Source organism: Hemicordylus capensis, chromosome 2, assembly GCF_027244095.1.
Source record: "Hemicordylus capensis ecotype Gifberg chromosome 2, rHemCap1.1.pri, whole genome shotgun sequence".
Lineage (NCBI taxonomy): Eukaryota > Metazoa > Chordata > Lepidosauria > Squamata > Cordylidae > Hemicordylus > Hemicordylus capensis.
The window spans coordinates 193,432,436-193,459,889 of record NC_069658.1 but is presented as its reverse complement, the minus strand read 5'-3'; the positions used below and the strand labels follow the sequence as shown (position 1 = coordinate 193,459,889).

At 45.8% G+C, this 27,454-nt stretch overlaps 1 protein-coding gene across 2 annotated transcripts; it reads left to right on the top strand.

The window, feature by feature from the left end:
* The first annotated feature begins 550 nt into the window (after positions 1-550).
* On the top strand, positions 551-27,424 carry TESPA1 (thymocyte expressed, positive selection associated 1). Of its 2 annotated transcripts, XM_053287886.1 has the most exons (9): positions 551-812; positions 5,113-5,295; positions 10,690-10,732; positions 15,094-15,143; positions 17,086-17,139; positions 18,660-18,696; positions 19,835-19,933; positions 23,033-23,241; positions 24,976-27,424. In XM_053287886.1, exons 2-9 carry the CDS (start codon positions 5,127-5,129, stop codon positions 25,704-25,706), a joined length of 1,392 nt encoding a protein of 463 aa, XP_053143861.1. In that variant the 5' UTR covers positions 551-812; positions 5,113-5,126; the 3' UTR covers positions 25,707-27,424. The 2 variants fall into 2 exon arrangements, with proteins under 2 accessions (XP_053143861.1, XP_053143862.1); XM_053287887.1 differs by lacking the exon at positions 17,086-17,139.
* The last annotated feature ends 30 nt before the right edge of the window (positions 27,425-27,454 follow it).

Below are 27,454 nucleotides of genomic sequence, written 5' to 3'. Positions count from 1 at the left end.
GAATAGGGGAACATGAATTTGAGTCTCTGGTTCTACCCAGGCTCGGACTGGCCCACAGGGCATATTCCCGGTGCGCCCCACCTGCAGGGTGCCCCTGCGCCTCAACTCCCACCCTTAATTACCCATTCTGCTAAAAACCCGGTGCCCTCCCCACACACATTCCACCACCCTCTCAGTGCCCCCAGTCCGGCCCTGGTTCTACCCATGGGTTCAACCTGGCTCTTACAGGCATCCCCCAAAGTTTTCAATGCAGGCAGGTGTGTGTGTTCCATGTATATCTAATGGGCACCAGTTTATAGATAAAAATTGGAAAAAACATGCCAGATAAAGCCTAAGAAACTGATACACTCAAGCCTCTCTTTATTATCATCACTCAGCAGCCCATTAAGCCTTTCCTTGTTGGGTTGGGTGAACGCCGGATGTGGGCCACTGTTTGAGGTTTTGTAAAGGGGAAAAAAACAAATGAAAAAGAAAGTTTCCTCTCGAAAACAGATCAACTTCCTGCATTCTCTGCTGACGCAGATATGGTGAGCTGGGGAGGGGGCAGGGGTGAGTAGTGGAGTGCCATGTTGGGCAGCCAGGATGAATTGGCACCACTTCAGAGAAGGACGCAGCACAAGCTCTGCATGGGGACCTTCCTGGCAGTCTGAACATGTTTCTTCCTAGGCCAGGGTGAGCTGTAAGAGCACCCACAGAATTAAGACAAGGCAACAGCTACCTGTTTTTGGTTGGAGAAGGGCCAGCTCGACTTTGATGGCAACGTCTGAGAACTGAGGCAAGGGAAGGTGCGGAGGAGGAGGAGGCATGGGATGGTAAGAACAGGGGCAGCGGGGAGGAGAAGCTGGGGCAAAGCAATGGGCTGGGGCTGGGGAGTGTGGGTCCAAAGCGATGATGACGCCATGGAAGGGGCTAGAGCTTGAGAGGGGAAGCAAGCTCTACAGCGGCGGTTTGCAAAATACGGATCATGACCCAGAACTGGGTTATGGGATATTAGGCACAGGATCCTTTGCTAATTAAAATTTGTTATGACATTAGATAAGTGAAATGCAGCCTGATCGTCTTAGTGAGGACATTCTATAAAGCCAGCCTGATTTAAGAAACCTTTAAGCTCTCGCCCTTTGATAGAGACTTTTTAGTTTTTATTCTTTGTCTGTTTTCAGTAGGATTTTAGTGTGTCTAGTATTTAATGGAATTTTATTAATGTTATATTGTTTTATCTGTTTTATGGCCTTTGTGAGCCTCCCTGAGCAGTATTGCAGGGGAGGGGCGGGGCACAAATATTTTAAATACATAATAAAGTAAATAAGTACATAAATAAAGTCTTTGTCCAATGTGTCAGTTAGACACTGAGACTGTTCTCACACGCACCTTAGCCCAGGCTAGGGAAGCCCAGTCTGCATTAGGCTGTGTGTGTGAGAACCGCCAGGATTGGGCCTGATCCACCTAGCCCAGCTTTTCAACCCAGCTCTTAGCTGGGTTCAAAGGCTTGAGCGAGCCCTTTACTTGGGCTTCAGGATTGTGTCTTAACTGGGGCTACATTCAGCCCCAGCTGATATAGAGAAGGGTGGTTAGAGTGTCAGTCTCCTGGGGGGGATCCCCCAATGAACCATTCATGTCACACGGTGCATTGTGGGATGTCCAAAGGCTGGGACATGTCATCCCAGCCCCCGGAGCTCTGCACTGTGCCATGCAGCACAGATCGTCTGGGTGCGTGATTCACACTCCCAGCAACATTACAGCGCTCGTCTGGGGGAAAGTTGAGTTGGACCAGCCTCCCCCCACCCCCACCCAATCATATGAATGGCTCCATTAAGTGGTATAAACAGCATGTGTTTCCCTACTGGGATGTTGTGAAAACTCTTCTGAGAATAAATTATTATTTTGGGTCATGGGGTTAAATGATTGCCATTAACTGCATCATGAGAAACAAAGTTTGAAAACCACTGCTCTATAGGGAAGCAGACCCAGCTTCCCTCTTGTTTCTAGCTGTACCAAGAAATGCCTGGAGATCTTAATATTTCTTCCCTAGCTCTCTATACAATCACAACCATTTTTAAATGCTAAAAGTGTCCAGTGCTGTATCATTCACAACATTAATTGCTGAATAAAAGTTGGAGGCTCAGTTCATACTGTTATGTGCTTGTCAGTTCCTCAAGAAGTTCCGGGGTAAATGCCACTGTGCAATTTCCTTTGGAAAGGGGAGCACTAGAGATGATTGGATCTTGTAACGTGTTTCATTTACAACTGAACAAACAAGGCATGGATGGAGGCAAACAGCAGGCACTCCTACAAGGCAGCAGATACACTGCCCCACCAGAGAAAGGTCTAGGATTGCCATATTCTGGCTTTCCAAATCCGGGTGCCTAATTTGCATATTATGTAAATTGGCTTGAAAATAGTTTTTGAGCAGAATAGTGACTGCATGCTTTGCTCCATAACTCCGCTTCTACAAGGTCTAGAGCTTAACTTTTTATTTTTTATTTTTAAAAAAAATGAATCTGGGTGGGCTAAACAATCTGGGTGAGATGCTTAAAATCTGAGTGAAACCTGGAATTTCGGGGGCATGGCAACTCTAAAGAAGTCCTGTATCCCACAAGGTGCTTCCAGCCTCCACAGAGCTTACAGCTGTCCTACCCTCACCCCCACCTTATTTCTCTCACACATGCTCATCTCCTGTATTTGGAGCTCTGCCTCACTCCTGATTCTGTTCCCCTGCTAACTGAGCAATGAGGCATCTTTTAAAGTGGTGATTCTCTTTGTATTATGCAGTGTGGAGCAACTGGTCCTATTCAACCCCATCACGTCTCTCCAGTGGCTGTTGCTGGTGTCTACCTTGTGTTTCCTTTTAGACTGTGAGTCCTCTGGGGTTAGAAAATCATCTTATTCTTTTTCTGTGTAAAGCACTTTTAGAACGTTTTGTTGCTGCTGCTGGAAAGCAGTATATATATGTGTGATCTCATTCTCATTCCATGTTACTGTAGCCATGGGGCCTCTATGAAAACAGAACTGTATGGGGCTGTCTCACATGAGAAGCTGCATGGAGTGAAGCTTCCTATGCAAATCCACTAATTTTTCACCAGCTTCCCCAAACAGCAGGCTTTACTGCAAAGCTTTTATGTGAGTTTGAAGCTGCCCCCCACCAACAAAACAAAACGTAGATTTTTTTCACCCCAAATATAAATCAGGCTACATTCTACTGCAGTGAAAAACCCGAATTGTGTTTGAAGTGCTCCCTGATAGCTCACAGGAACTTCAAGGTAAATCTGGCCAAAATGTGAACGCATCCTCTCCATTCCGGAGGAGATGTGGGTTAAAAGCCAGGTGTGGAAAACTTCTATGCCATTGCACAACACAACAGATGGGGCAAAGAGCCTACCTGACAGTATTTTAGGGTGGGCTTACAGACACATGTACATCTTTGGATGCATATATGAACAAACTCCATGGAAAAGTGTTATGAGAATATAAAAAGAGTCCTGCTGGATCAGGCCCCCTGGGGGCCATCTACTACGATGGTCCCTGTCCCAAAGGGCTCACAGTCTAAAAAACAAAAAACAAAAAAACAAAAACAAAACATAAGCTAGACACCAGAAACAACCACTGGAGGGATGCGGTGCTGGGGCTGGGTAGGGACAGTTGCTCTCCCCCTGCTAAATACAAGAGATTCACCACTTGCTCAGGCGCCTCTTTGCTCAGGGGTGCTAACAAACATTAAAGCAGGTGACTTTCTCTTTCCTCCCTATTTATCACCATGCCAGGAAAAGTTTCATTTGCAAAATGTCTGTGCATCAGGGCCACTGCTAAGGGTGCGGGGGCACTTTCAGCAAAAAGGTTGTAGCCGTCAGGAAACAGACATGCACTTTTGAATACATGCAGTGAGTAGATATGCAGTAAGTTACAGAGTTCATTTCAGAGCAATGCCAATGACCAGTTGTCCATCTGCACTTTCTGACAAAGCCTAGACCACGAAGCGCTTCTCAGCAGTCATGCTATGACTAAGAACAATACCGGAGAATCAACTGCCAACCCACTCCCGGCAGTTTCAGGCCTTATCCTGAAACAGCCTGCTCCTATCTGCTGAAACCGCAAGGCTCTTGAAGTCTCAAGTGGCACTTGTGATAACAGCAGTGCTTGTCATTTTCAGTAAGGTGAGGAACTAGCTCCTCCTAGTTCAGCTCCAGCATCAGGGTCTGGCACCTATACTCACAATTTCATTGCCTAAGTCAGGGGTTCTTCAACTTGACCCCCGCAGATGTTGATAGACTATAACTCCCATCATTCCCAAAAGGCCAAGGGCCATTGTGGTTGTGGATGATGGGAGCTGTAGTCTATCAACTTCTGGGGACCCAAGTGGGAGAACCCCTGGCCTAATTCAATAATACTGAAACAGTGTGCTGTGAAAGAGGATGAAGTGTGCCTTTAAATCATTTAAGTCAACATATCTGAAGCATCCGCCATGCTAGCCCCTTGGAGTGGGGACGCCTTGTGCCACATTTTCCCCACTCCATCCAGCCATATATGGGGAGCATATGCCCTGATGCGGCCTGTGTTTCAGCTGAGGTCTGCGGAGGATTCTAAGAAGCACCACCACCGTCCAGAATACTCCAAGCAAAAGCTGCCAAGAGGCAATATTAATTGTGCTCTGCCATTGCAAGGAGGATGCCCATTGTCCTGGGTGATCCAGCGCCTCCATGATATGACAAGGATCTTGTGCTGGAAGTTAAGCAAAGGCCTTCTTCCTTTACCTGAAAGTAGCTCCAGGGTTGCAGTGACAAGACAGTAGAGTTCAGATGCTCCCCAGCCTAAAGAACCAGGTTAAGAAAGAAGGATGAACACAGGATCAAGCTATATCCATCTTTCGTGGTAACAAGTGAAATGTGCCTCAGACATTAATGGGGCGAGGTCACCTGTGGCCCAGAGTAATATATGTATTATTATTGTTTTGTAAGTTGCTGTGAGAGCTTTTTCAGTTGAAAAATGACCAATAAATGTATTACATAAGTAAATATTAGAAAGTTGGTAACTTGAAGGGACCCAAGAGAAGAAATCAGTAATTGCTGCAAAATCTAGCATTTTGAGATCTCAGCTCCTTGACATTTTCTTTCTTCATAGATTCTTGCTAGGCTATGGCCAATTTCACATCATGGCTGAGCCAATCTTCCTGGGAGCGGAGGCAGGCCTGGGCCAAGCAGAGCTGCACACGGCACAGTGTGGTTGTGGAAGAGGAGATGCCCAACGCCTCACCGGCAGCACCTGAGTTGCAGCCAGCATACCTGGAGCAGGGATTCTTGCAAGGTGCGACAACTGTCCGCACACACACACATTTCTCCTTGCTCAATGGCTTTCTTCTGATGTGTCCTCTCAAAATGTATTTGGGCCTCATTTTGCACTTGTGGTTTCCATGATACACATACTCTCTCTCTCTCTCTCTCTCTCTCTCTCTCTCTCTCTCTCTCTCTCTCTCTCTCACACACACACACACACACACACACACACACACACACACACGGACGGAAATCCATCTAAAGCTGCCTGAGGGTGAAGAAAGATATAACGTTTTTAGAGCAGGGAGACTGCTCTGAAACCACTTTCACTGTGTCCGTTCACATGGATATTTCCTCTCCAGAGCTGAGCTCTTTGGCGGGGGGGGCCACAGGGGTCCCCAAGTTTGAAGCAGAAGCCAGCTGTGCAAGTTGCTGATTGGCTGATCCCCTGTGATGTCATTCAGGGGCATAGCAAAGTTGGAGTGGGCCCTGGGGATAAATGAAGATGGGCCCCCCTGGGCTCCCCACCTTCTCCTCCACCCTGCCCCATGTCTTTGCTGCAGAACTGTACAGACGCTTTCTGTCTCTGTCTCTCTCTCACACACACACACTTGTGAATACACATTCCCCTGGTTCAGAAACATTTTTAAAACAAATCAAATCAAATCTTTATTGTTACAGTCATTCGACCAGCAAAATTTTTAGAACACACATACCTCCTACAATCACATCATACATTCATATACCATCAGCAGTGAAGAGTGAAGAGCAAGTTGTCACCCAGATGGTGGGCCCCCCAGCTCCCCTCCACCAGGCACCCAGGGACATTTGTCCCCACCCCCCACCCCGCTCCACTTAAGTATAGCTATGCCCCTGATGTCACTAAGGGACTTCTCTCCCATCTCCCTTAAAAACAAAAACAAAAAACAAACAGACCTGTTTGCCACGTGTTTAGGGATGTTCTATGTGCTGATGCTACATTAGGTTTGTCTTTACCCTGACACGCCATCAAGAGACCTTGGGGCTATTCCCACAATCAGCAAAAATCGGGCTAGCCTCCGCTAGCCCGATTTTTGCTGATCGTGAGAACCACCGGGCTCGGCTGTGAGCCCGGTGGTTCTAGAGCGGGTTACCCGCTCAAGTACCCCCGCCCTTAGCCCGGGTTTGCGGAGCGAGCGCTCCGCAAATCCGGGCTATCTGATCGTGAGTAGCCACGGTGCGGCTCTGTGCCACGGCTACTCGTGAGTAGACCCCCGGAGCCGGGAGGCGAAAAGCCGCTTCCCGGCTCCGGGGGTCTCCCCAGTATGCCCTGCTTCCGGGGGATGCGCGGGGGTTTCCCCGCACTGGGGCTTCCGGGGGATGCGCGGCCCCTGAGCTCCCCAGCCCCCGCTGGCTCTGTGACGGGTCCGGCAATCGTATGGGCAGCCGATCCGGCTGCCCAGGGCTCCCTGCCCACTCACCGCCCCAAACCGGTTCTTACTGATCGTGAGACCCAGTCCCTTATCTATCTATCTATCTATCTATCTATCTATCTATCTATCTATCTATCTACCGATCTATCTCATTTTTATACCACCTGATATATACATTTCTAGGCAGTGTACAAAATTTAGAACAATATAAAAGTCACAGATTAAAATCTACAAAACAGAATTAAAACAAGAGCATAGAACAGGTATTAAAACAAATTATTAAAATCAATTTAATTAAAAACCTGTGAGGACAGGTGAGTCTTAAATGTCTTCCTGAAAACAAACAGAGAAGAAGATGCTCTTATGCCCACCTAGCCCAGCACAGTCTGTTTCTGATTGGCAGCTGATCTCCAAGGTCTTGGGGAGGGGTTTTATTCCATGTGTTGCTATGTGAGACTCTTAAAATGGAAATTGCTAGGGGTTGTGCAAGCAGCATGTCATCATGTCATCTACTACTAAGCTACAGGACCCTTTACATGTACTTGATCATCCATGCATTCAGGCATATTGCTCTCTCTCCCCAGTCCCCTGGTGCTGTTTCCTTCCTCTCACTTTCACTTTTTATATTGAAGGCGTGGGAAAGGAACAAGGTGAAATTTAAGTAGAGGAAATAATGCTATCTTGTGCAACTTATGTTTGTAAGCAAACAAAACCAAATGATTCCTGGAAATTCCCTGATTTTCAACACTGCACTTTTCATATGTATTTCTCTAAGGGTCAAATTAGATATAACAGTGGCACAACCTGCATGTTAGATAATGCAAAACAGGTATGAAGTATAGGTGAGTGTGATTTTAAAAAATGGAAGTGGCAGGCAGAAAAGGTGTGCTGAACCCTCCTCCCCTGCTTTCCTCCCAGCAGCCTCCCCCAACTGCTTTTCTTCCTGCAGTGTTTACTTCTGGTCTCAAATGGAGAAAACTACCTGGGGGACAAAAGATTATGAAGGAAAGCATGGGTGGGGAAGGGCTCAGCACCTCTTTCTCACTCATGTTTCTCTCCTGCAAACGAGGAGGGAAGGGGCTTAATTCATCCCTACACAGTCATTTGTCTTGTGCAACCTCTTCCCCCAGTCACTTTTCCCCAGCTGGGCAAAAAGTATCCAGGAGAAAGACTGCAGAGAAAAAGGCAGGGAGTGGGTTAAGCATTCCTCCCATACACAGCTTCTCCCCTGCAAATGTGGCCCCCTGCCCCATCTTTTATACCAACAGAAAACATTGGGTAGTGGTTTTAGGCCATAAAACTTTGCTTTGCCGGTACTTTAAGTGGCCCAGGATAGGGGTCCTTAACTAATAATAAATAATCTGCCTTTTCCAATGGCCAGAAGAAAAACAGCCATTCACCCTTCTACGTCATTCCATGCAACAGAGTGGAGGGTTTTTTTGACAGCTTGTGGAGGCAGAGAGGGGTAGTGGAAGAAATAGAAGACTCTCTTGAGTCCTGTGGGAAGACTCGTTTTTGGTTCCATTCAACAAGAAACATGGCTGGGAACCTTGGCCACTGCTCAACAGCTGAAAAGCAGGGGGAAGGGAGTGACTGATAGGAAGAGAAGCAGCAAGAAGGGCAGGGCGTGCTCAACCCTTTCCTTCACTTTCCCCCTGCAATGTCCTCCCACCAGCAACTTTCTCCTGCAACACAACAAAGACCCAGCAGCTGGCTCATGCCTAGATACAACAGAAACAGAAGAGGTAAAAAGAGAGTCAGTCACACCATGCTGCACAATGGACCACCTACAAATGTGGATGGGGCACAGCACTATGGAACTGTACAAAAAGATGGGGGTGTGGTAGTGATGCAATTCTGCTTGTGATCCAAGTGGAGAAGCAGTAGGGGATCAGGTCTGACCTGATCCCACAAATGTTGGTTTGGGTCCTTTGGAACCTTTAGAATCTGGGGATCAGGTTCGGTATCAGGGTAGGGTTTTTTTCCTGATCGAGTTTTTCCCCCCTGATCATCCAATTAAATTTTAAAAGTAACTGGGAAATACTCAGTGTGTGAAACCCAGAAAAAAGGTATTGTAATATAACACCAGGAAATTGCAGGGGAAGTGATGTAACATCAAAGAATCTAAGGGGAAGTGATGTAATATCAGAGAATCACAGGAGAAACGCAGGAACAGGCCACTTTATTAATACAATTTAAATTAAAAAAAACTGGCTTATAATTTTTAAAAAATTAATGCATGGGTGGGCAGGTAGGCAAGCAAGCAGGTGGGCAAGCAGATAGATGCTTGAATATGTATTTAAAAGTAACCCCAGCCATGATTTAAAACAAAAAAAAAAAAGGTGGGGGAAGGAAAGAAGACTCCCGTTTTCATTTCGAGTGCCCAAATGCTCCAAAATTGACCAAACCATCTCAGAGAACTCCAAACCGACTTAGGCTTTCCAAGGAGGGGGTTGAGTTTTTCCTAACATTGTCTGACATGGCCCAAATCAGAGCATTTCTGACCTCCCCAATCTGAACTTCTACAGCCCCACAAATCAGTGAGTAAGTGACACTACAAGGAACTTATCTGCAAGCTGCCTGAGCCAGATCCTTAGTCTAGCTAGGTCAGAATTGTCTACAGTGACTGGCAGAGGCTCTCCAGAATGTCAGATGCGGTTTCCCAGGCTCTGTTTGGAGCTGCCGGGGATTAACCCATGGATCGTATGCAATCAAAACGCACTGTGTTACTGAGCTACAGTCCCTTCCCAAGCAGGAGGCAGGGGAAGGGTTAAGCTAAGTTAATTGCACTCTCCCACTACCATGTTGCAGCTATTCAGCAGCAACCAGGGAATGCATCTCATGTTGTTTACCAGACACTTAGTTTCATTATCAGCCAGTCTGTTTCTGAGATACAAAAGAGATGGCTTCCTTGTGTCTGATTCCTGGGGGAAAGGGCATTCAAGTCAACAATATGTTGAACTCTGATATTGTTTTTATGAGATCTCCAGCCTGTCCTGTAACCGCATGACTGTGGCTGGCATCCTGACTAAATTTCCTAGAGGAAGTCAAATTGAAATGGCAAAGTCTTTTACAGTAACTCTTGAGCAGCACTGTTGAGTAATTTAGTCAGGATGACAGCCAGTAAACTTAACCAAACCACTGCACTTAAAAAATCCTCCCCATCTTGCTCCATGATACATCTAGGTTTTTAATCCATCCATTTGGGATTTCTGACCACTGAGAACTAGGAACTATGAAAGGTTCGGCCCATTTCTTTTGATTGTGACAGACTGATTAGATAAGTGATAGAGCTGAGCTGTACTCCCAGGTGTCCTTGAGCCAGGACACTTAAATAATTCATTAATTTTATATACCGCCCCATCATAGGAAGGAACATAGGAACATAGGAAGCTGCCATATACCGAGTCAGACCATTGGTCCATCTAGCTCAGTATTGTCTTCACAGACTGGCAGTGGCTTCTCCAAGGCTGCAGGCAGGAATCTCTCTCAGCCCTGTCTTGGAGATGCCAGGGAGGGAACTTGAAACTTTCTGCTCTTCCCAGAGTGGATCCATCCCCTGAGGGGAATATCTTACAGTGCTCACACTTCTAGTCTCCCATTCATATGCAGCCAGGGCAGACCCTGCTTAGCTTAAGGGGACAAGTCATGCTTGCTACCACAAGACCAGCTCTCCTCTCCAAGACCAGCTCGGCTCTGGGTGGTACACAATAACAACAACAAAACCCACAAATTGGTCATTTAAAAATCAACCAGCACGAAACAATTTTAAAAACAGTTTAAAAATGTTAACAATTAAAACATTTTAAACAGTTTAGAAACCTTGGAAGGCCAGGCCAAGCAGATAGGTTTTAAGGGTTATCTTTGGGACAATAAGTTATCTTTGGGACAATCCCACAGAGAGTCAGATCATCATGGTAACCACCCATTAGCCTTTACAAAAGCATAAGATTAAAGCATTTTTGAGGGATGGCAACAATATATATTTGCCTTTCTGATTGTTTTTCAAACAGGGAGCCCATCCAATGAGATTGAGAGCTGGCTGGAGGAATGCAGGTGAGTCTATGTCATCTGACATTAAGTCAGAATCTATATGTTAGTTTCCTTACGGGTGGTCAACCGGGGCACAGTCCTAAAGGGGGAGCTGAGTTTGGTGACTCACTGTTTGTGGAGTGTACTGTCTGCAGCAAGCTAAGCAGAAAACACAGTCCTGTTTTTAACCTTCTATTCAAAGTTCTAAAGTTCTAAGTTCTATTCAAAGTTCTAAAGGAGTTGACAACCTTGGCTCTCTCCAGCCATTGTTGAACTACAACTCCCATCATCCCCAGCCATAATTTGATCTGGTTGGGAAAGATAGGAGTTGTCGTTTAGCCACAGCTGGAAAGCCAAGGTTGCCTAACCCTGTTCTAAAGGTAGTTTGGATACTAAACACAAAAATGAACTCCCATCAATTACCAGGGCAGGCAGGTAGTGGGATGGGGGCAACTTCTTGCCCAGGGCACTTCTTCTCCTAGGGCCAGACCTGCTGCTTGAATTTGCTCTTAGGACCTGGATCTCCAGACTTATGCTTCCTGCTTTCCACCCTGCTGGCTTCAGCTGCCTAAGGTTGCCTAAGGCCCATCATCACAACACAATCATTTGAGGATACACACAGTTGTGTAAGTCCAGTCATTGTAGAGGCACTATCACAGTTCCCCAGTTTCATAGGATGAGGTGAATGCTGGCGCCCCCTCTCCATCATGGGTCAGGGGATTTCGGCCAACTGGCAAAAAGTAAAAAAGCCATCCCTTTCATGAAGACCTTCAATATAAGGATTACAAAGCACTTTGCTAATTAGAAGTTAAAATGCTAAACCTGTGTCCCCCCCCCCCCCGCAATAACTAAAGATGGGCCAAATCAGATGAGGATCCACCGTCTGGCAAAAATACTTGATCTAATGTCAGCCTTTGCAGTGGGTGGGTTTTCCTCCAACATGACACATCCGTCCTGGTATCTCCCTTCATCCTGATGAGTGGTTACCTACAGAGAGTGGTTACCCACCCCTCCGCCTTGCAACATGACAACTTGACCATGGAAGGAGAGCAAAGTTTCCACCATGCTTGTCTGAAAGCAATATATCATGTCATGGATCTTATGAGATTTGGATTCTGATTGAGGCTGAGCTAGCTATGGTAGGACAAACGGGAATATTCCCAATATGAAAACGGAGACATAATGAGTTGCTCAGAGAACAATTTGTTATGCCGTGGCCATATAATTGTTTGTTGTTTCCATATGTGAAATTATGAGCCTGCCCAAGCCCTCAGATCAGTCTCAGAGACCCTGTTCTCCACCCAGCCTCTAACAGAGATATCACTAGCAGGCATCAGAGACAGGAGGTCGTTCTCATGACCGAGATGGGGAGGGTTGGCGGGGAGGCAGGCTCCTACCTGCCTCCCTGTGCACGATCAACCCTCCCCATTAGGCCCTGCCACTCATGTGGCACGTGACTGAAGCTGCAGCAAGTGACAGAGCCAGGAGCCAGAGGAGGAAGTCCTCTAGCATCCCACAATGCACCGGGAGCATGGTGCATTGAAGGAGGATTCCTCCACTGCCAGGTGCTCTTGCTGCCTGGCTTTGTGTCCGCTCAGGTTGCTAGCAAGGACTGGGATAGAAGGGCATGTGTGTACCCTTCTACCTAAGTAATAGCCCAGGGGAAAAACAAGCCCAATCCCGACATTCCACACGAGCAGCCCAACCTGGATAGGGCTGTGCAATCCAGGGTAGGGCTGCTCATGTGAACAGCCCCAGGACCTTTTTGGCTCTGGTGCCGTATTTGTGGAAGTCTTCCCCAAAGGTCCTTCTCTTACGGTTTTAAATGGCAGCTGAAACATTATTTTGTTGTCAGATCTTGGAAGTAGAGTGTTATTAGAGCAGAGGAACTATACTATGAAAAACCTGTTTTCATTGTGTTACTGCTAATTTTATACTGCTTTTATATACTAGTATTTTGCCGCTGCTTTTATATTGGTTTTCTTGTTTTTGTTTTTCAATAGTGTGCTTTATTGTGTTCATTGCAAGCTGCTTTGCAGTTGTTTTAACATGAAAAGGTGGGGTATAGATGATTAAAATAAAAAGAGAGAAGAAGAAGAAATAGATAATATAAACATCTCTAGGGGAGTCTTCACACATTATAAGCAGCCAGGAAACAGTATCCCCCCCACTCAAGTCAGGGCTTAATGGGTGTCTCTGGGGTTTAGTCCCAGAATATTCTGGAACAATGTAAGGAGAGCTGGCTGGAGCAGAGTAAAGGATCATCTAGTTCAGCACCCTGCTTTCCACAGTGGCCAACCAGATGCTTCCGGGAAGCCAATAAGTAAGCAGGATGTAAACAAGAGCCCTCCCATGATGTTGCTCTCCCCAGCAACCGGTATTAAAAGATACACCTGCACATGGAGGTTCCACTGAAAGATCAGGATTAATAGCCATCGATAGACCCAACCTCCTTGAATATCTATGAAACAATAATAAAAGAACTGTGCTTCTGAGAATGTGTAGAGTGCCTCCTCCACCATAGAGTAAACACCAGAAGCTATCCTCACTTAGAATTAAAGACTGGGAGCCGGGTCTCACAATCACGCGAGCAGGGAGGGAGCCCTGGATGGCCGGATCGGCCACCCACACGATTTCCGGCTCTGTGACGGAGCCGGCAGGGGCTGGGCGGAGCAGGGGCCGATTGGCCCCCTGGAAGCTCCAGCATGCCCTGCGCGAGTGCGCAGCGCATGCTGGCGAGACCCCCCGGAGCTGGGAGGCGGCTTTTCGCCTCCCCTCCGGGGGTCTCCTCGTGAGTTACCACAGCGCAGAGCCGCGCCTACTCACGGTTTTTTAAAAAAAAGGTTTGTGGAGCGCTCGCTCCGCAAACCCGGTTTTAGGGGAGGGGTACTTGAGTGGGTTACCCGCTCTAGAACCACCGGGCTCGCAGCTGAGCCTGGTGGTTCACACGATTGCAGAAAATCGGGCTAGCGGAGGTTAGCCCGATTTCCTGCAATCATGTGAATAGCCTCTGGGGGTCTTTCAGGGCAGATGGCAGGGCTTCCAGAGTGGCACTGAGCACTGACAACTTGCATAAGATTATCGAATGACACAGTTTCATGACAGAGCAGGATTTTAAACCTGGCTCTCTCTCTCTCATCAAAAGCCAAGTCTCTGTCTATTGTGCTATTATTCTTGGTGGATATTACAATTTTATTATCATCATCATCATTGTTGTTGCTGTTTCTGCAAGTGGTAGCCCAGGAACACTGAAAAAGGAATAGGTGTGTGTTCTAAATGTGACTTGCTATATTTCCTAGATGCTAGGGAAATATGTATTTTTAAGTTAACGCTTCCAAGGTTCTGTACTGAATCTGAAGCTTGCCAGCCAATAGCTACCTCCCTGCCTTTTGTGAAGGCACTTTGTTCATGACATGTATTTTCAAAACTATTCCACTAGGTGGAGGAATTGTGTCATTCAAAGTGAAACCAGACTATGTACCTATGTTAATATGATTGTTAACATCCTATTGCAGCTCCATTGTTACTGTGGAAAGAGTTAAGCAAAACTTCAAGAGTTAAGCCAGCTTCAAAGAGTACCACATTCCTGACCCAGATCGGCTCTACTGCAGCTAATTTTTAAAGATAAAAGGACCACATCTGATCAACTTCCAGATTAAGCCGATCTTCTAATGATGGGCATGTCCTGCGTAGTTTGGCCCTTAGTCAATAACATCCTGTGGGGCACAGTACTAACAATGGAGCTGCAATGCTTATTTCCTGTTAAGATTGCACTAGCCTTTTTAGCTGTTGCATCACACTGTTGGCTCATGTTCACCTTGTTGTCCACTAAGGCACCTAGATCTCTTTCACATATACTGCTTCCAAGCCAGGTCTCCCCCATCCTGTACTGATTTTTGTTACCCAAATGCAGGACTTTATATTTGTCTCTACTGAACTTAATCTTGTTGGTATTGGCCAGTATCTGAGCCTGTACAGATCTGATTGAATCTGGATTCTGCCTTCTGAGGTATTAGCTATTTCTGTGCCTCGCTTCCGGCAGCTTTGTGTCATCTGCAGACTCAATAAGCATGCCCTCTACTCCCTCCTCCCAAGTCGCTTATGAACGTTTTGAAGAATACTAAGAAATATTAACATGGTGCAGAAGTAAAGCTTGGACAAATCAGGCACTCACAGATGGAACCCTTAGATGGCACAACCATATAGCTCATTTAGTGCCTCTATGACCAAACGGAAAAGCCAATGCAAAGCCTAGAGGCCCTAAGTTCAGGTCAGGCTTTGCTGGGTGGGACTTGATTGCCTATGATGGTCAAGCTAGCATGGCATAGAGAAATAACAGGATTCATTGCAATGGTAATAATGGAACTTTTGATTCTGACTTGCAGTTCTTCTGCAGAACCCTTTTCAGAGGGCATCTCTGCTCCTACGGCCTGTGGTAAGTGCTTTCCACCCCTTCTGTCCTTGCCACCCCTAACAATGGGGGTAAGTGTGAAAACAGCCAGGTTCTCATGGGTCTCAGGTCAAAATGCATATAATGCTCTGTCACATAACTTCCCCTCTGGTTATTGGTTTTCATTTTTTTTAAGCAGCTGATGAATGTTTCAGTCTTAAGTGGAAAACTAATGGGGAGAGAGAAGGGCTGTTTGACCCTTTCTGTTAGGGCTTTTTTCATTTTCAAGTCACCACAGCTGTTTATTCATCTCAAGAGAAAAGGTACAGGTCCCTATATTTTTCCTCCTCTGGGTAAATAACTTGTGGAGGCGATTTTGAGCAGACAATTGGCAGGGAGGGAAAGGGTTGAGCAGCCCTCTCCCCACTCAGATACATTATTCTTACACCTCATTTCATTAAGAAAAGACTAGAGGAAAGTTATCCATGGCTGAACTGTAGTTTGAGCTTTCATTGAAATATGGCAGGAACTGAGCTGTAAATCCAGAGCTGAACTGTTGCATCACCTCTCAGTATTGATAGAATGTTGTTGTTGTTGTTGTTATTATTATTATTATTTATTCAATTTCTATACCGCCCTTCCAAAAATGGCTCAGGGCGATTTACACAGAGAAAATAATAAATAAATAAGATAAGATGGATCCCTGTCCCCAAAGGGCTCACAATCTAAAAAGAAACATAAGATAGACACCAGCAACAGTCACTGGACGTACTGTGCTGGGGTGGATAGGGCCAGTTACTCTCCCCCTGCTCAATAAAGAGAATCACCACATTAAAAGGTACCTCTTTGCCAAATTAGCAGGGGGATGTTGTGTTGGAAATTCTCTGTAGTAAGAGAATCCCTTTTTCATTATAGCAGAGTGCACAGAGGCACAACACAGCGGAATTTAGTTAGGCATGCGTGTATGCTGAGAGTAAAGTAACTTGGAGCAAATTCATAGTTTCAAATCAATATATATATAAGGCATTTATTAAGGAACTCCATTCTAGATAGGAAAGTGAGGAGTTAGGATCTCTAATCTATCTATCTAGCTGGATGCAGATGGATTCTGCAATTCTGCACACATGGTACAGGGAGAGGAGCTTGCCATGTAGCAAGGTAGAAGGACAGGTAGGGAAGAGAGAGAGGAAGGAAGTTAATCCCTAAGAGTACCAATCTACATTTCAAAGGGATAGTGTCAGAGCAGTGGAGAAGGGGTGACCAGTGTCTTGACCCTCTAGCCCTCTGACTCACTAGTCTGTCCTCCACTGTCCAACTTCCAACATGTTGTGGGGTGGAAGGTAGGATGGTTGTGGGGTGGAAGGTTGTGGGGTGGAAGGTAGGATGCATAACGATAGTGGGATTTGACTTATTTATATTCTGGCTATATCTTCTCCAAGAGCAGGGTTGCATGAATTCTGCATTTAGAAAGAAAATCTATCAAAATGGGGCCAAAGCAGGGGCATAGCAAGGCTGGAGTGGGCCCTGGGACAAGAAGTGAAGACAGGTCATTGAGTACCTCCTGGGGCTTTGCTCCTTGTCCTCCTCCCAGACACCTTATCTTGGCTGAAAAAGGGGGAAGGACACTGCCTGACACTTCTTCCCTCCTGGAGAGGACTCATCTCACTTGAGGATGAGAAGAGTCCTCCAGTTAAGAACCAACAGCATATCAGTGAGTTGGAGAGGCCTGAGCAGAAACTGTTGCCCTGTCTGTGGGCCCCCTCTTTTTCTCAGGTCCCAGGGATGTTTGGCCCACCTTGTTCAGCTAAAGCTACAACCCTGGGCCAGAGCTCAGTCCTAGCTGTGAAGCTCTGCCCCAGGAGGGAGGTAATGTGTTACCTCCACATTAACTCCACTTTGACCTTGTCCTGTCCCCTTCCCACTTCTAGATGCTCAAACCAACTCCTGCTCAAGCACTGGGTGTGCTGTGCTTTGTGTTCTTTTGCAGGATCCTTCAGCAACGTAACCAGCTTTGACGATGACCTTACCCTGGGGGCAGAAGGTAAAGGGGCAAGGGCTGCTTGAAGCTAACAGGCTTTGCTTCCAAATGGCCATGGGTGATATGGCAGCAGTTGGAGAGCATAGCTTGGTCGCTGGTGGGGTTTGTGGAGGAGAGCTGGTCTTGTGGTAGCAATCATGAATTGCCCCCTTTGCTAAGCAGGGTCCACCCTGGTTTGCATATGAATGGGAGACTACATATGTGAACACTGCAAGATCTTCCCCTCAGGGGATGGAGCCACTCTAGGAAGAGCAGAAGGTTCCAAGTTCCCTCTTTGGCATCTCCAAGATAGGGCTGAGAGAGAGACTCCTGCCTGCAGTCTTGGGGAAGCCGCTGCCAGACAATACTGAGCTAGATGGACCTGACAGTATATGGCAGCTTACTATGGTCGTACGTTTACTGGCTCAAACGTAGAAGTGTTGCTGTCTCTTGCCTGTCAAATTAGCTGAGGTAACCTGGCTAGCAAGATCTTAAAATGGTGATATCCAGGAACTTATGTAAAGCAGGAAAGGTTTTGTAAGGTCTGATCAAGTGCATAGCATAGCATAGAAGCTAAGGTTTAGCAAGATTTATCTAAATTTGGAAGCAAGGCAAGTTCTTGTCAGAAGTTCTGCTTTATCTTTTTGAATTTTGGAAGATTTAATTTGTTTGGAATGAAATCCGGCCCCACCCCACCCCCCCACCCACCCTTAAACTGAGCTTTGATTTTGGAAGTTTAATTGGACAGTTTACCTTCACTGTCATACTGGCCAGAGTCTAATATGTTCTCCTCAGCCCACAGAAATAGTAACATTACTTACAACTACAACAACAACAACAACTACTACTACTACTACTACTATACCACTTTTCAACAAAAGTTTAATAGCCAGTCTCAGGGAAAACTGTCTAAAACGGAGCTAGATCCGATTTCCAAGTGGGATGAATTTCAGCTTTAATGGCAGATCTTTCCCATTCAACTTGGGAGTTGTCAGTTAAGAACATAAGAACAGCCCTGCTGGATCAGGCCCAAGGAAGCCCATCTAGTCCAGCATCCTGTTTCACACAGTGGACCACCAGATGCCTCTGGGGAGCCCACAGGCAAGAGGTATGTGCATGCCCTCTCTCCTGCTGTTGCTCCCCTGCAACTGGTATTGCGAGGCATCCTGCCTTTGAGGCTGGAGGTGGCCTATAGCCCTCCAACTAGTAGCCGTTGATAGACCTCGCCTCCATGAAGTTATCCAAACCCCTCTTAAAGCCATCCAGGTTGTTGGCTATCACCACATCTTGTGGCAGAGAATTCCACAAGTTGATTATGCGTTGTGTGAAAAAGTACTTCCGTTTGTTGGTCCTAGATTTCCCGGCCATCAATTTCATGGGATGACCCCTGGTTCTAGTGTTATTGGAGAGGGAGAAGAATTTCTCTCTATCCACTTTCTCCACTCCAGTTCTGCTTGCTAGAGGGCTGCTGGCCTGAAAACTAGCTTGGAGGGGTCCTCCACTGCACCTTTTGCTCACCAGAGCCTTTTTCTTCCTCCTCCCAGCGACATTGCTCCTGGACAAAGAGAGAGCTGAGCCCAGGTGAGAAACGGAGCCCAAACAGTTTCGCTTTGCTGGAACTGTATTGTTTATTTCACCGTAACACACGAAGTGAATTGCTACTCCCTTTATTACACAAACTTCCAGGGCATTCAGATGAATTCTATGTTTCTTGGGTACTATTAGATCAATATACAGGATTCACTTGTAAAGTTGCTATGTTCTGTGCTGCTGCTGATACCCTAACAAAGCGCTTGCGAAAGGATGTTGCAGTAGCGCAAAGCTGTTGTAGTAGCTACCTATGCCAGGTCTAGATGTTGCGTGCCAGACCTGTGAGAACGCAACATCTGTTTTAGGATGAATTTGTGCAATTCCTCAAATAAGGAATTGCACAAATTAGCACAACTACGCAATCATCTTGTACAAGTGCATCCCCCCCCCATTATGCAAGTTACTGTCATTAGGATGTCAGCCACATGCATTTGAGAAAAGAACATTATGCATCTTGTGAATGAAACTTAATGCATGTCATGTAACACACTCTAAATGAATTACTTCTATAGTGCGTCCTAAAACTCTGCACATCCACCTGCACTCATAATTGGGAAAATTGCAACGAGTAAAAGGTTAGGAGCAGATAAATGAAAGAGAATCATTTTGTACAATCCCACCCACTCATTTAGTTTCAGATGTAACAGAATGGCCAGCATCCAATAGAGAATTATGTGCCCCTAAGCCCCCTGAAATCAATTGGACTTAATAAATAAATAATAATAATAATAATAATTCAATTTCTATACCGCCCTTCCAAAAATGGCTCAGGGCGGTTTACAAAGAGAAATAACAAACAAATAAGATGGCTTATTAAGTGTTGCTCTGCTCTGGTTCCTATATTACCTGGGGCCTTCATGTGGTGGGGAAGCAGTACATTCCACTCCTCCGTGCTGATGATGGAATGTACAAACTGTGATGTCACTGAATGTGACCTGAGTGGTAAACTGCTAGCTGAAGGTGCTTAATGGTTCAGGGGAAGTTTCCCCCATTCCGCAGCCCGTCGTGCCACATCTCATGCTGTTCCTGAGGGTACCCTGACCTGAGCTTTTCAGGGGGCTCAGAGGGCTACAGTGGGGAGGAGTGGGAAAGCTCTCTTGCACTCACACTGTCTTCACTTCTGTGGCAGGTCCCCAAAAGGTATATCGTGCTCATACCAGCATCTCAACTTGGATCACAGCCTGGCTTCCAGTGCCCTCTCAGGTAGCACGAACAAGACCAGCTCAAGGTAAGGGTGGCCCATATTTGTGCAGGGCTTGGGGTGGAGTGAAGAGCTACCCATCAGAGAGTGCACACCACTGGAAGAGCAGTGGTGTGGTGGATAGGGCACTGGGCAGGGACCAGTGGGCATTTGCCTTATTGAATATATTCGGAGGCCACTTTTCCACATTAAAAAAATACACAAAGTGGCATGCAATTAAAATAATGGTGTGGATGTTGGAATATTCTGGGATGGTGTAGACTGGAGGTAGGAAAGGAGTTTGTGGCATAGCTGGTGTTATGGGCATTTGACTGGAACTTGGGGAAAAACCCCAAATATTCAAATTTAACAATTGGTTGAAACAATTATTTCCTGTAGTTTGGCCAAGGGAGGATGGGAAGGAGGGAACTTTTTAACACTGGTGTGGTTAGTGTGTTGGTCAAGGTTGGAGAAGACCTTGGTTGGTTTGATACCCACCCTGCCATGAAGCTCACTGGGTAATCTGGGGCCAGTTACATTCTTCCAGCCTAACCTACCTCATGGAGTTGTCATGAGAATAAAAGCGAGGGGAGGTGCCATGATGTGAGCAATAGCATGGCATCTGAACTCTGAAGAGGGAGGAGCAGTCAAGCTGGAGGAGCCAGCCCCAAGCCCTGACACCAGACTGGAGCCTGAGCCTTCAGCTAGGAGACCCCAGAACCAGAAGCCCTGGAACCAGCAGACACGGAGCCTGAGCCCAAGTCCCCAGTGAACCAGCCTTTCCTGCACTATGTACCTCATGCTTCCTGGGCCGGGAGGAGCAGAGAAGTTATAGAATCCAGGCCAGAGGACTGCCCTTTTAAATCTCTTTCCACTCCAGGCGGGGAGGCAGAACTTGGGAGGGACAGTCTGGATGTATTTCATTCCACCTCTGACTGGACATCATTCTACCTCTGGCATTATAGATCTGAAAACTATAGATCAGATAGGCTTCGGCTGTAACTGGTGGAACATAAAGAGGGTCGGTTCACACGTAACGGGGAACCGGGGGTCCAGTGGACCTGCAATTCTGCACCCCTTCACCTGCTCTCTTTTATGCATTCGTACATTCGGGACCTAATGGTGCAGCAGGGAAATGACTTGACTAGCAAGCCAGAGGTTGCCAGTTCAAATCTCTGCTGGTATGTTTCCGAGACTATGGGAAACACCTATATCGGGCAGCAGCGACATAGGAAGATGCTGAAAGGCATCATCTCATACTGCACGGGAGGAGGCAATGGTAAACACCTCCTGTATTCTACCAAAGAAAATCACATGGCTCTGTGGTCGCCAGGAGTTTAAACCGACTCAAGTCAAAACCTACTCAAGTCAAAACCGACTCGACAGCACACTTTACTTTAGCATTTGGGAGAGTGACCTCTCTGCAGTCAGAGAGACTGCAGAGAGACAGGGGGCCTGGCTGCGTGGCCTTCTTTCTCTTCACAGCCCACACAGCCAATAGGAGCTGGAGCAAGGGAGGAACTTCCTCCCTTACCTCCAGTTTTAGAACGATGAAACTGCCTGCCAGCGTTTGTATGCAACGCTGGCATTGGCAAACCCAGCAGATGATACCTAAAGCAAACTGAAGGTGACAAAATGCAGTTTGGGGAGGGAAACTGTTTTTTCCTCCCCCCCCCTTTTTTTTTTGGTAACTCAAATTCCTGGTCCACATGTTCAGGTTTGGAAACTGGAGGTGAAGGGACCTCTGGTTTCCTATTATGTGTGAATCAGCCCAGAGAGTATGTCTGCACTTTAGGTGTAGCTTGTGTTTTTGTTCTCTGTGTGCTTGTTACCAGATTAAACTAGAGCCTCAGATAACCTCACCAGCAGTTTGAACTGTACTTCATTGCTGACCTGAACGATAGTTCGTTGCATAGGATGACTTAGTGAAAGCTACAGATCTTGGGTGATTGTTAACAGAGCTTCAGAATCCACTAGAAATATCTATCTAATCTTTTATTGATATGGTTTTAAATTGTAAACTGCTGTGAATTTTTGGATGGACACCAGTATGTAAATAAATACACACTGGTCCTAATTCTGAACATACCTGTATCCTGGAAAATGATCTTATTTTCAGCATTTACTTGCCAGTCTGATATTAAGTTTTAATCCTTTAAAACTGCTTTTAAAAAACTGAAAATGCTTTCATTTGTTCAAGCTTTTGCCCCTTAGGGGTTGCCAATCTCTCCTTTCCAGCTGCTCTGTTTCGTTTTTATGGCTGTTTTTGGTGTTTTTATAGTTTTAATTGATTTTAATATTTTAATGCGATTTTATGGAATTTCATTGTATTTACTTTTGTAAACCGCCTTGGGATAATTTTATGAAAGGCAGTATACAAATCAAATAAATAAACAAATAAGTTGGAGCAAAACTTATTTTGCTCATTCAGAGCTCTCCAGGGTGCTGCACAGCCTCATTCTGCCTCATAGAATTCCTGCTGTCAGGACAGGTCAGAAGGAATGTTTATGCTCCTTGGAGGAAGGGTGGAATAGGACTAGAACAGATACATAATAAAAGTGTTGTACATAAACCAATATATATATATATATATTTAAAGGGTGGGGGAAGAAGGCCAAGAAGGACATTGTTCCTTCCAATAAGGGACAATGGAGAGGTATATCCCTATCCAACCCCAGCTCAGCATCTTGCCAGTGGCTGTTGATGGTGTCTACTTTATATTTCCTTTTGCATGGTGAACTCTTTTGGGGCAGGGAACCATCTTATTCATTTTTCTATGTAAATGCGTTTGAGCACTTTTGTTGAAAAACAGTATATAAATATTTGTAGCAATGGTAGTATGGGGCTGGCATATACTACTATGATTTATGTAATGCTTTTCAACAGAAAAGTTCTCAAAGTGGTTTACACAGAGAAAACAACAATAGGAAAATGTCCCCCTGTCCCCCAAAGGCTCACAGTCTAAAAAGAAACACAAGGGAGACACCACCTGCTGGAGGGATGCTGTGGTAGGGTTGGACAGGGCCAATTGTTCTTCCGTTGCTAAATATAAAGAGAATCACCACTATTAAAGGTGCCTCTTTGCCCAGTTAGTGGGGAGGTGTACCTCTGCTCATGCTCTTTATCCCCGCCCCACCCCCGGCTTAGTATTTCAGAGGTGCTGGAGCGCTGTGAGGTTGATGCAGAGACCATCCTCTACAACCTGGGCTTCATTCAAGAGGAAACCAAAGAGGCACCCTGGATCCCAGCTCGGTTCTTCTCTCTTCCATCCCAGGCCCGGGGCATTGATTACCAGCTCTTCCTGAGATCCCAAGTAAAACGGCTGGAGATGGAGGATCCTTGCCTGATGTTAGCAAGTGAGTACCACACCCTTTCAAGACTAGTGGTCCCAGAGATGGGCTCAGAGGGTGAAGCCAGCCCCTCAAAAATGGTGCAGGCAGCTGCTGGTGAGATGTGAACCTGGACACTCCTGCCCAATTTCTGGTGAAGCCAATAGTCAGAAATGAATGTGTTGAGTAGTGTTAGGGCTGAAGGTGCATTGTGTGAGGGAGGGCTCTGTAAGTTGCCCAACTGCAGATGTTCAGGATCATTGAATTTTGTTAAATAATTTTAAATCTTAAATCAAATTCAGAACACTGGAAGGCAGGAGCACGTTTGTTTCTCACTGACCCGCTGAGTTTGGATATCAGTTAAATGAACATTTGACCACAGGGACCATTGAAGTGCATATTGAGGTGCTCAGGAATCATAGCTGATAGCCCATTTCACTGAGAAGTAAATCTGCTCCCGCCTTCCAGTGTTCTGGCCCATGAGGGCAAAGACACTAGGATGACTGACAAACTCATGGGCCCCTGAATTTGACTGAAGATTTTGGAGGCGGCAAAGCAGTCAAGTTGCAAGTCTTCAAGTCAGATGGCAGGGCATGAGAACCCCATTCAGGTATTAGGCAACGATGTACCCTGAACGCAGTGCCTCCTGAAGGGTGCCCGGAAGCTCTGCCCCTGTGCCGAAATGCTGCATAGCTATGTCCTACCCCAGTGATCACATGTATAGACTGCTGCCAGGAGTGGGCCTGGGCAGCTGCTGTAACAAAGGTGGCTCCATCATGCTCATTTGTTTCCTGATCCACATGGTCACCATGCCTCCCCCATGTTAGAAAGCATTGCCACAAACAATTGAACAGGTCAAGCCTGGAAGGGGGAGGGGACTTGGCTTCCTGTAGTCTTAACTCTTGCTCCTTCCATGAAGCTAAATGGGGCAGAGACCTCCACTTATGCTGGCAGTGGGAGAAGGCAGTGAATTAAGCTCTCAGTCTCCAAGAAATTGCAAACATTGCAGATGATCCATTAACAACAACAACAAAAAATCCAAAAGCCACAACAATTATGCTAATCTCTTTATTGGGACCAACCCCAAAGACACAAAATCTTAAGGAACCTTTCAGAGTCACTGGAAAGGATAAGCAGAACAGTCTTCCCAGTGTCCTGTTTTAGAACAGAGAAGCTTTGGAATGGACCATCTTCCCTTGCTCTGAGAAATTTGAGAGCTGTATCTGTAACCCCTGCTAACTAAGCAAAGAGGCATCTTTCAAAGTGGTGATTCTCTTTATAGTTAGCAGGGGGAGAGCAACTGCCCCTATCCAATCCCTCCATTGGCTGTTGCTGGTATCTGCCTTATGTTTCTTTTTAGATTGTGAGCCCTTTGGGGACAGGGGACCATCTTCTTGATGTATTATTTATTTCTCTATATAAACCACTTTGAGAGCTTTGGTTGACAAGTGGTATATAAATATTGTAGTAGTAGTAGTGGTAGTATCTCTCTCTTCCTCCTGACCAAGGCAGAGATGGGGCAGGACTTTTACAGCTGAGCCTTGATAAATGTTTGAAGCTGTGCTTTCACTGGGAACATTATATGTTCCCATATAATGGGGAGATATTGCCCCCTACAAGGGTTAGGAAAACAAAGCCAGGCCTAGTGTTTGGGTATGTGCATAGGCCGCTTTACAAGGGTGTGGCCAGGATGAGATGGGAGACAGGGCTCTGTGGATCTGTGTTGTTTTTCATCTGACACTTTCCACCTTTCCCTCATAGGTCGGTTCAAGCAGGTCCAGACAATGGCTGTAACAGCGGATGCTTTGTTTTGCCTCTATTCCTATGTGTCAAAGACTCCTGTCCAGAAGATTTCACCTGCCCACCTCTTCTGGGACTTCCCACACATCCCGGATTCCTGGAACATCCCCTCTGAGCCAGAGGCATTGTCGCCTCTCCAGCGCCTGCGAAATGCCATTTCCAGGATGTGCTTGTACACCTCGCCCAGAGAAGAAGGGCTCCCAGTGGCTTCCGACATGCAATCTCCTATGAGCCGCCTGGAACGGATAGTATGGGAAGTGATGGGGAAAATCCGCCAAGACAAATTGCACCTGGATGCAGAGAGTGTGCAGCATAATGCTCACACAGGGCCCCTTGGAGGGCTCTTCAGCCAGAGAAAAATGGAAAGCACTTCTTCTGAGACCACCATTCCAGAAACTGCTTCTGTGACTTCTCCCTGCTTCTGTTGTGAAGCCCCGTCTCAGCCGGGGGAGAGGACAGAACCAATCTTGCCGGAACTGGAATCGTGGCTGTCACGCTGCACAGATGGTGTAAGCATAGAGTGGCCAGGCCATCTTGGCTACCCAGAACGATACTGTTATGGACAGTATTCTGCACAGGAAGCTTCATCTCCAGATGAAAGCAGTGAAGAATCAGAAGAAGACTGGCCAACAAGAAAAGGCTCCACTACTGGAGAGGAAGACCGTATGGACACCTTGACAAAGCTGGTGTAGTGTGTTGGCTAGGAGTCTGAGCAGATCAGATGACACCTTGACCGTGAGCTTAGTAGGTGGCCTTAGGCAAGCCGCTATGTCTCTCAGCCCCCACTTGCATTATGAGGATAGACAAGAGTGTCTTGCTTTACCAGATTGCTGGAAAGGTTGCTGGGATAATGTGTTAACTTGTGAAGCTCTCTGAATAGTTTTAAAGTGCTATTTAAATAATATTATTGGTATTTGACACAACAACCTAGGGCTGGTGCACATGAGTGGCATAACTTTTGAATGGTAGGGAACTTTCATAATGCCTCTTATATGAACATAAAAAGCTGCTTTATCCTGCATTTGTTCATTGATCTATTTAGCTCAGTTCTATCTTCTATTATTGGAAAGCCCAGATCTTCCCATCAGGCCTGTTTCCTGAGAGCCTTTTAATTGGCAATGCCTGGGATTGAACTAGCACATGTTCTGCTCCTGAGCTAGGACCCTTCCAGTTTCTGAGCAAGATCACTGAGGTTCCTGATGGCTTTTTCCAGGAGCAAAGGCCGACAGCTTGTAACTAAGCAATTCTGGATTTCTGTAGAAGACAAAACCTCTATTCAGACATTATGTTGAACAAGTGTACAGATGTCTGTACACTCAAATTTATTTGTTTGAATGACTGTCCCTGCGTTCATTTAAAAAGTGTACCCAGAATGTTGGGGGGCAATATGCTAAATCATTGGAAAACCGCTTAGAGAGCTTCCAGCTATAGAGCGGTATATAAATGTAAGTGCTATTGCTAAGTGAACCTGGGTACATGTTCCTCAAATGCATGGTGCATTTAGGAACTTGTGAATACCTATGTACAGATCTGTACCTGTGTAGCCTGTACACTTGTATGAGTGTTCAACATATGGCTGAATAGGGGTATAGTTTCTAGCATTTGGTCATTTTGACTGCTATTTTATCTTGTCTATTTGTTATTTCAATTCTGCTATCACCTTAGGTGTTTTAGCAGATTGTATTGTGGTTGACTATGTTTTATTATGGGTTTTGTATTTTATTGTGTTTTATTGTAAGCCGCACTGAGCTACAGTGTGCTGGAGGGGCAGGATAAAAGTATTTTAATCATCATCAATAATAATAACAATTTAGAAACAAATGTAGATTCTATTTTTACAATATCTTCATTTTGTATAGTGCACGAATAAGAGTGTTAATATGCTACACTACTTTACTTATTATTTATATATTGCTTTTCAACAAAAAAAAAGTTATCAAAGCAGTTTATACGCAGAGAGAATAATAAGATGGCTTCCTGATTACAAAGTGCTCACAGCCTAAAAAGAAAAACAAAGTAGATGCCAGCAACAGCCACTGGATGGAGGCTCTTCTGGGGTTGCTCAGTTCTGTAAGGAGCCTGCACTGTAGATATTTTGCACAATTTCTCTCTCTGTTTTGATAAAATCTTATTATTGGGGGGGGGGAGGAGTACACACAAATCCAATCCAATCCAAAATAAAATAATAAAAGCCAGTGTGGTGTAATGGTTAGAGTGTTGGACTAGGACTGGGGAGACCTGAGTTCAAATCTCCATTCAATCATGAAACTCAGTGGGTGACCCTGGGCCAGTCACTTATCTCTCAGCCTAACCTACCTCACAGGGTTGTTGTGAGGATAAACATAACCTTGGAGGAAGAATGAGATATACATGCAAAAATGAATAAAATAAAAACATCTGTGTATCATAACTAAGTTCAGCTACTGATCATTCATGTTTG